General features: G+C 38.6%; 1 protein-coding gene across 1 annotated transcript in view; it reads left to right on the forward strand.

Moving 5' to 3' along the window:
* The window catches only part of LOC103801453 (rho GTPase-activating protein 12-like), a gene marked incomplete at its 3' end in the record, with an annotated part of 35172 nt that overhangs the window by 587 nt on the left and 24491 nt on the right, over positions 1-10094 (forward strand). Inside the window, 2 exon segments of the mRNA XM_009073868.1 lie at positions 1-9; positions 11-77. The exon segment at positions 1-9 is cut by the window's left edge and continues 587 nt beyond it. Coding sequence (XP_009072116.1) covers positions 1-9; positions 11-77 — 76 coding nt within the window.

A 10094-nucleotide genomic window follows, 5' to 3' on the forward strand; every position in this document is an offset into this window, starting at 1 on the left:
AGCAGGAGAAAGAAAAAATTCACCAAGATTCGGAGTCTGGAGATGAGCTCAGTAGTAGTTCCACAGAACAAGCACAGGTAAGCTCAAAAAATGTCCCCTGTAGATTTGTGCGTGACTTGTTTGCTTTCGTTATTGCCATAATTGCTTGCTACTGTTTTGAGATTTATTCCTAATAAATTCAGATTGTTTAAGTAAAAATGTCTTCTCTCAGCATGAATTTGTCCAAGATTCGGAGTCTGGAGATGAGCTCAGTAGTAGTTCCACAGAACAAGCACAGGTAAGCTCAAAAAATGTCCCCTGTAGATTTGTGCGTGACTTGTTTGCTTTCGTTATTGCCATAATTGCTTGCTACTGTTTTGAGATTTATTCCTAATAAATTCAGATTGTTTAAGTAAAAATGTCTTCTCTCAGCATGAATTTGTTACTGAAATCTAAACAGTTGATATGTATAGCTCTAGTCCCTGCAGAATTACTGTGCTTTGGGAATTAATTCCATTTATGTTATTGTGTGATTGGATGTTACAGAAACACTATTGTTCTTTCTTTATTAGGGTTGTTCTGATATGACAGTGATTTGGGGTTATATTTTCTTTCAGAGGAAGGGAGTCTACTGCTTTAACTCCTCACCACTTGGCTTGTTGAAATAATAGTTCTACTTACTGTCAGTTTTTCCTAAGGGTGGATAGATAGCCGAAGAGCTGTAAATTGATGTATTAGTGGGTTTAATACTTTAAAAATGCTACAGATAAGGTTTGCATGGAGTTTAGTTTCTGGCTTGATTATTTTATTTGTAGACTTTTTTAATGAGTCAGCCCTGCCAATTCTGCTTCTCACAACTTTACTCTGGATTAAAACTCAAAACATGTGAGTTTGTTAATTAGTATGGAAGAATCTCAGGAATGATGTACTCCTACTTCAGGCCAGAACTGAGCATTGATGGCCTTTGTCCTTAGTAAAGCAGTTTCTCTCACTTTTAAATTTGTTTTTTTTTTCTTTAATAGGCCTCCCCCACCCCCACCAAAAGATTAGCACTGATTTAATCAGGTCACTTCTGGAACGGGTAACCAAATTAATTAGTCTATTGTAATCCAGGTTTGTTCTTAAACCAGTGATGTAAGTGTGCATAGACATATGTATGTGAATGTATGTAGATAGTTCCCCCACCTCACACCTCTCTTCCTCATCTTTCTGCAGGGAGGTGTTCAGTTATTTTAAATTCTGTTAGAAGCTCCCTGGTCTTGAGCTTTCTTACTCTGTAATGTGACACTGTTGTTGCTTGGATAAAATCTGATTGTTACAGTAAATCCCACTTGTCAGCATGTATTCAGACTCCTGGAGAATTTCAAATCAAACTCCATGCTAACTTTAGAAATGAAAAATCTTATCGTTGAGAGCTGCGAATCAGTACTTTGCTAATAAAACACAACGAAGACAAAGCTGCTTAGGAATGAGTCAGTGTGGAAAGATCTTAAAGATACAGGATTGATTGATTTATGTAGTCTTGAACCGTATGAGCTCATCTATATAGATTTGTTGAAATACACAGAATCAGTAGATTTTTAGTATCCTACAATATTCTTGGCCTCATTCTTGAAATTCAGAGTTTCTCTAGTTGTGGGACATAATGCCTCTAATATTTGTATATTTTATGATAATTTTATTTTAACTTCACCCTCTTCCCCCCAAATATTAGGGAATAAATAGGATGACTGAATTAAATTTCTTCAGTCTTGCTTATGCAGTGTGAGAAACAATGAGCTTTCTCGCACTTTCTTTACAGCACTGTCCTAGCTCACTGTGCTTGATATGAACCACTTAGAACTTGGAATGATAAAATGATTATTAGAAATTAAGCATGTGATGAAGCATGTGTTTTAGGTATAAGCACGTATTGGCATGTTGACTGCCACGGTAATTGATTGCCAAACAAATCTATGAAAACACTAAGGAATGCTCAGAAAGTATATCCTATGTTAAATAGTTTACCTCGTTAAAGTTTATATTGTGTATTAGGACAGTTCCTTCTGTGTTAGCTATAATTTGATTCATTTCCTTCTCTTAAAGTAGACTGAAGTAATATTACATGGGTGTCTCTTGTCAATAATAAATACACGACCTACTGCTCAGTTTGCACTGGACTTTGTGCCTGTTGATGCAGTGACACTAATCTTTTCACCTTTCTCCCTTCTCCCACCCCACCCCATTATACTTTACTCAATGCTATCACCTCTTTATAAGTTTGGATATGAGTGAAGCAGCAATACACATTTCATAGGCTTCATTGGGTCATGGAAGGTCTGAAGAAGGGAGTTTTCACAGTGCTTAAAAAAGAACAAATCCTAAAGATGCCCCATTTTGTCTGTGGGAAGTGCACATCAGTTTCTGACTTGTTACTGCAGAACTTGCCATTATTGCAGGCTTGGGTAACAAAAGCGTGGTGCTCCCTGAGTCTTGCAGTTGTCTTACTTTGTAACTTAATCTCATCGTGAGCAATCACAAGCTCTTTAAATACAGAGAAAATGTTTGACATTTAGTAGCCGTAGGGATTAAAGCAGTGGTAGCACTGATGTCACCCTTAGCTCAGGCTGGATACTCGGAGTGCCAGCCTTCTCACTGGAACAGCCTGGCAGTTTTTTTAGAAGTCTTTCAATAATGAGCATTGTTTAGTAGAAATCAGCTGTGCAGAAATTAATGGCTCAGAAAGCTGTTTTTATTGCTCTTAGTCTGTAGTGAGAACATCAAGTTCCCGGCTTTCACGCACAAACAGGATTTCACTTCACAAGACTAACTGTGCTTCTCCCTCCCCTGCCTGCTCTGGAGTTCAGTTTTATGCAGTCTGCATTATAATAAACTCTAAGCTACAGGTGTTTTCTCTTCAATTTGTAAGATTAGAAACTAGAATGCTCTTAATAATAATGCCTTTGTGCAGGTAATTTTTTGGGGGCGTCGAGGTGGTAGTATTCAGCTTTAGCTCTACTTTCAGTGTGTTTTCAGTATCCTTGAGTGCAAGTGTGTGAGATGCAGAGGAATGCTTCTGTTATGGGGTTTCTCTGAGAGGTGGTTACATTTTTTGCTGAAGATTAGCTTCCTTCTCTGTTCAGTAATGAAGTGCAGGTTCTGCAACTGTACAGTCTGGAGCTCATGGGCTTGCTGGCTGTGGAAATACTGGAAAATCCAGAGTCTCCAAAGTCATGCATAAAGGAAGGATTTCTTAGCAGATGAAATACATGAAATGAAGGATACAGAGGTGGCAGCATTAGCAGAAGTATTTGCTAATGAAGATGGAAGCAAAGGGTCTGATCAAGAGAAAGATCAGAACTGGGTAGTGAACATTCTTGACATTGTATACAAAGAAATTCTGATTATTAGGTGCAATTCTGGTGCATAAGGCATTGTAAGAATCATATGTTAATTTATGGACTTGAACTGTAGGAAGGCTGGAGGTAATTAGAGGAAGTAGGGCTTGAGAGGAAACAAGCTTCAGTTTAACCAGATTTAAATCTCTGGTGGAGACAGTAACTGCAGTCAGAATTGGAACTGAATGAAATGGACAGCTGGGTGTTAGAATCACTGACGTGATTGTGGTGCTTGAAGCTGTGAGAATCAATGAAATTCGATAAAACTTTAGGAAAATGGTGTCAGGTGTGATGTGCTGATCCCACAAGAAGGGCAAAAAATACTCCTCAGGCTGAGGATGTGGGGGAAAAAGGAATATATTGGAGGAGTTCTTCAGCAGAGGTGGACAATACTTGAAAGAAGCATGTGGGAGGTCCCAGCAGTATGCAGTAGAAGCAGAGACCCGAGTATTTGTTCTAAAGAAAAAAAGGTTACATGTTCAGGCATGCCTAAACAAGCCGGAAAAGCTGAACAAAGTAGAAGACATTAAAAGTGGTCTTGAAAAGGAGCCTCGGGCAGTGTTTGCAGGTAAAATCTACTAGCAAGTTTTGAGAGAGAAGGCATGTAGACGGGGGAGAGTTGTCTAAGTTCAGAGATCATGTCAAGAATGTTTAGGTGTTATCTTTGAGGATGATGCTTTGAAATAAAGTTGTTACAGACAGAAATTAAAATCTGCTGTCAGCAATGCTAATGCAAGACCTATGGGTAAATAACTTTGTGTTACCTCCTCTTCTGTCATAGGAGACAGAATATATTTAAGAGCAAATACATGCACTGTCTTAATGTTACTTTTTATGCTTATTAAAAGTTACTTTTAGTAGCAGGCTGGTTTTAATCATTATAAATATAGACAGTGACCTATTTGCAAAGATTGTTCTGTCTTTCATCCTCTTTAGTAATTGACTATTGCATAAACTGTGAAGCACTAAAGGGGATTATCACTAGGATGGCTGTTTTGCTTTGATTAATTCTGAGCAGGAAAGATCTTAGAGATCTTTCTGTCTTACCTTTGCAGTTTGTGAGGGATTGCTGTAACTTTTTAGTTGAGAAAAGAAAATATTTTGTGCTTTTGTAGACCATGTGAGGGTGTGTCTTCTGGAGATCTTTGCATTCTTGATTTGTCACTCAGTTGAAAGACTGGTGGCAAATCATTAGACTGCCTTGCTGGTCAAACATTAAACCTCTGAAATAAATCACTGTTTTGTGGAGCTCAGAATTAATTTGCTTCTATGATCAGAAATTTCATGCCTTTTTTTATTTCATTCATTTGTGCAAGGGATAAATAATTTGACAGTCTGAAGGAAGCATGCCATATCCAAGGGTTTTTTTGTAATAAAACTGAACAGTTTTGCAGATTCATGGCGACAGGTATAATGTAATATTTCAAATTACATTTTAAGTACTATCCTTTAATCTCTTTAACTCCTTAAAGTCAGCATTTGTTATTCTAATGATGTTAAATGCTGAAATCTGCCCATTGTAATGAGGTGAAGAATAACTTTCAATGACAAAAGCTTCCTAATTTAAGGAGTTTTACAAAACCTTTTTTTTCATTATTTCAGTAGCTGCTGCTGGAACTTTGTAAACAGCTTGAAATGTTTGCTGAGTTAGATCAGTAACTCAGTGTTGTCTGTCCAGAACTTCTAAGGTATACATTTCCCGGCTGGTTTTGTGTTTGGGTTTTTTCCTACCCAGTGTCAACAGGTCTGGATAGTTTCACTTTGCAGTGGTGCTGTTTGTGATCAGCTCAGTCTCAGTGTTTTTAATATGTAAGTCAGGTAGCAGATAGTTGTCCCTCTCAGTCCGGGTGAGCAATTGTGGATTTAGGTGCCCTGAAATGAGAAGCTGCTGTGTCTCACTGACATTGCCTACAGCCTGTATGCCGTACGCTCTGAACATCTCTGCTGCAAATCAGATTGACCTTTAAAAAAAATCCCCCAAACTAACAAACACAAGTTTTATCTGTATAAGGCAGTTGTCAAAAAATGATGACCTGCAAGGCAAGTTGGTTTTAGCTGACTGACTTGTTCGAATACTGGTGTTTGAGTACTCAGCTGAGTAAGCTACAGATCTGCTTGGTACATGCAGTTCTGTGTTGTGCATTTCAGAATTGAAACAAACATCTAGAGCACTGTTAAAATTCTGCAAGTGCCAACACAGTCTTCTGACTTTTCACCGCTATTTACCTTGATTTCACTCAGAAAATAGTAAAGTGGGACATCCAAAGCATTGACTTTCATGAATAAACCTGTGCCTTTCATCCATGTAGAATTACTTACTAGCTGAAATGAAGCTCAAGCTGCACTGCTTAAGGAGTAGAGGCATAATATGCAATTGAGTTTTCTCTTTTTCTCTAGAAAAGTGTAATTTCTAGTGTGCAGTATGAGTTTTGGTGCCTGCTCTCCCACCTGCCTTTTCTTTTGAATTATTGCAAAGTGCCAGCCTCAGCAGGGTGAGGACAGAATCTTTACGGATGGTGGAGTAAGTGCTTAAACAAAAGAGCAGCCCTAGGAGAAGGAATGGGTGTTTTGTCTGACTGCTGCCTAAATTGAAAGCAGCTGGAGATACTGGTGACTTGCTTGTTCTCTGTTGGCAGCACTTCTGTCATTTTAAGTTGGGAACCTCCAGACACAGAACAAACTTAAATCGTTTTGTAATAAATACAACTCCATTTCAGACCATTTGAGAATATATGAGTATATCTTGTTCACACACATAATTCTGGATATAGACAACTGCATTTGGTATGTCTTTACCTAGTGAGGATGGAGGCAGTTGTTTAATATTGCAGTGCTTGCCTGTGGAACAAATGTGCTGTTATTCTGTAGAATCCTAAAGAAAGTATCATTTGTTTCACAGCAGTGTGACAAAATGATAGGGAACGTGTGACTCGGTAGAATAAAATGCAGAACACTTTTTTCCTTTTTTCAGACAGCTCTCTGGAATAGTAGATATTTGTGCTTGAAAGAAAGGATAGTGTGTATCTAGTACCCAAACAGCTGGTATGTCTGACGTGCCTTGCTTGATATGTTTGATTTGAAAATGATAGAGAAATGGGTTTTGTCTTTATGTGGAGCTTGTTCTAATGTGAAGGACAGTACTTTTGGACAAAACAATCTTTCAGGATAGTAAGAACTGAAAATTTTCAGGTGACTTTTGTGATGGTGAGTAACTGGGCAACATACTGTTCGATTACTTGTATGAGTTTCGAATTTAGCCTATCTTAATATGGCTTCTGAGCTAGTTCTTGGGAAAGACAGTGGATTTCTAGTAGATTCTAGTCCTAGTCTAGTAAATTGTTTTATGAAAGTGCTAGGTTAATGCAGAGAGGCAATCATACAAGCATAGAGAATGTCAGTGGTAGGAAATGGAGCAAAACAAAAATGCAGAACTCCAATGCCATGGTATTTCTGTATTTTAAACAGCATGCAGTTGGCAGCCTCTCTCTCCTTGAAAAGGAGATAAGTGTTGAAAATAGTGTAGAAGAGATGAAAAGTATGAGCAGAGGCATGGAGTGGTTCCTGTGTGAAGGCTTTGCAAACACCTTGCATGCTAGTGGGTGCACATTTAGCACTGCCTGCAGAGGACTCCTGATTTTTGAGTTTGCATTGTGATTATTGATACTGAAATGACTGAGAGATTGTTGACAAGTAAAGCAACCTTAATTTTGTTTTGTTTTGTCGTGGTTTGTCCTCCCTCTCCCATTTTCAACAGTTTTGATCTGCTTGCCCTGTCTTTGTAAACAATTTTGACAGAGATTTGAGGGTTGTGTACAATGATGCAGTGAAGACTGTCATAGGTGTTTGGAGTCTTTATTTTAATTCATTCTAGTTTTCCACCTGATAAAAGTTTTGTAAATGAAAGCTAGAAGTTGAGGAGCTGTCTGAATGAATTGAGGTTATTGCTTATGTTGACTTTTGATGTTACATTATCTGGCTTCAGCTTCTGTTTGTAATCAAAATCATGATTAGAAACTTACTGGCTCCTATTTTAGATCAAAACTATATATTAGGTTTTGAATTTAATTTACATAGTTTTAGTTGTTCCCTTTTTTAGTGGTTTACCTGGGGCTTCTGTATGATCTTCAGATCATCCAGTGAAGTTAACTAACTTCCCTGTGTGTTGTTTAAACGCAGTGCTGAGGAGCAGAGTTTTATGTACATTTTCTGGTGGTGTCTAGTGTGCACAGTTGCCATCCTTTGCTTTCCTGGGTTATCATTCAGTTGAATCACTTTACTGCTGGAGTCACCACCTGGCCCTACAAATCTTTATTGCCAATCCAGCAGTGAGATGGAGTGGTGCTGGCCTAAGCAGTGTTGTGATAAGTATGTCCACAGCCTGTACGTACTCCTTTATTGCAACTCGAGTAGTCTAGTGCAAAGTCTGCAAATCTGATGGACTGGAGGACATGGTTGCCTTTTTAGTGTCATTGATGTGATGGCACTGCTGCAACAAATATGTTTATGTAAAGAAATACTGTGTTAAAATGTTATGCCTATTAGAAACAAAAATATAGTTAATAAGCTTTCTGGTCTCTCAGTTGGTTGTTCAGCATATCTGGTAGTATTGTACACACATTTCTTTTCTAGACTACTTGAAAGATCACCAGGATATTGTTTAGAAATGATTTGTGCTGCAGCAGAAACTTCACAGTGTTGCACATAACCATTGTTTATCTGTTAAGTATTTAGAAGAAGCTTTATCCTGGGGTAAAGTGTTGTAACACTAAACGTGAGGTTCTTGAGTCATGTTGATTTGACTTTTTTCCTGTTGAATAGAGGTGTTTTTGCCCCTTCCACTGATGATCTGTCAGGTGCTTGGCACTATCCATATCAATTCTTGGTTACCTATATGCAGTTGAAAATGCTAATAGCTGGCTGTTATGCATAATCACCTTGTGCTTTAGTCATGGGGTCTATACAGTTGCCTGTGTATATATGTATATACATATATTCTCTCTATATAGTTATATATGAGATATAAAAAAATCAGGGGCTAGTGTTCTGCTTCTTGATAGCACTTTGATCTTGATTTGCACCTCATATAGTGTAACTACCAGCTTTAATCTCCTTCACAAAAACTTTGAGGCTTACTCATCATTGTCTTTTTTTGTGTCCTCCAAATAATAAGTCCATTTGTCCTGCCTTGTGGCTTGGTTCTTATCATCCCTCCTCGGTGCTGCGCTCTAACTTTTAATGGCATCTTCATGCTGTCCTGAGGCTCTGTACTTTCCATACTGTAATATGTGTTATTCTTTGGTGCTTGTGCCTACAAGCTATGCCCCAGGACTGCATCCCTTCCTCCCGGGTGAGCTTCTCACAGCCAGGCTCTGTGGCTGCTGTGCTCCAGGCAGGGAGCTGGGGCCTGAGTGCTTGAGAAGAGGCAGTGTGGCCCTGCCAGTGGCTCAGCGGTCACGCAGCATTGACCTTCTGACCCTTTGCTCATCGCTCATTCACTTGCTGAGCTCATCTGCTTGCACTTGTGCCCGTGGCAGCTCCTAATCTGTCTCCCACTATAGCCTTCTCAGTAAGGAGCTACAGCCTTCAGCTGTGCTTGCTTTCCTGCCTCTTGCCTTTGCCAGCCTGAAGGGTTAGGTTCATGTGACTGCCTGAGAAGGGAGGACATTAGGATGAGGCAAGTAAAACTCCAGGTACTTTTTCTTGTTATTCTTCCATGCAGTCTCAAAGAGAGACTTGCCTCAGTTTTCCCAAGGTTGAGAACGCTCGTTTGTTCCTATAGTAGGTTGTGGATTACAGTGCACCAAGATGTAAATTTTGCTTTAAGTTTTATTTACTTTTCAGTTATTAAAATGTGTAAAGACTGCATGGCATCCCTTTTTGCTTTTTCCTATGTTGCTGTTGTAACCATCAGTTGAACAAATCTTAAATGGGTGCTTTTTTTGCTCTTTTACTGACAGGAAAACCCAAACCCCAAGTCCTGTGCTAGAATCTAGGTCCAAACTCTTTTATTCTTCTTACTTTGTTTTGTAAATACTTAAAGCCTCAGCAAATTGCATCCAAACTTATGGTGTGATGATACCCTGTGCAGCATTTGTGAGGTCTGTAAGACAGTGCTTTGTAGCTGCTGCAGGTCTTTGGCATGCTGTTTATTAAACAACTGAAGAGAACATTGTGAGATAAGATGATACTATGCTGACAAGTTCTTTGCAGTTGATTTTCTGAGGAAAGTTTTTGACTGTAGCTTGAAGGGCTGTATTTAAATGCCATGTGCATAGGTGGTCTCATGAATTCCATATGCTTGTCCTGCCCTCACATCTTTTCACAGTGCCTCCTTACTGTCTATCCAGAAACTGCTGCTTTGCCTCTCAAACTACTATGTTAAATGGTGATTTGAGCACTGAACCTGGTATGGTTGGATCTGGGTTTGAGTACGGCTTCAGAATTGTAAAGTAAATAAAATCCCATAAATACTAAGTCTTTTCATATCTTCTTAACTGTCATCTGAAACGAAAATTGATGGGTTTGTATCTAATTTTACTGAAATACTAACTGTCATCTGAAACAAAAATTGGGTTTGTATCTAATTTTACTGAAATAAATTGATAGTTGCAGACTTCGTTTTAGTGTCTGTTTTAATGTTGAAATACAAAATTAAGTGGCAAAAGTATACTTATTTCCTCTGGGTACTGAATTGCAGAAATAGCTGTTCTTAAAAATGAAGGACATTCTTGCTAGTGT

The sequence above is a fragment of the Acanthisitta chloris genome, unplaced genomic scaffold (assembly GCF_000695815.1).
Source record: "Acanthisitta chloris isolate BGI_N310 unplaced genomic scaffold, ASM69581v1 scaffold7814, whole genome shotgun sequence".
Taxonomy (NCBI): Eukaryota; Metazoa; Chordata; class Aves; order Passeriformes; family Acanthisittidae; genus Acanthisitta; species Acanthisitta chloris.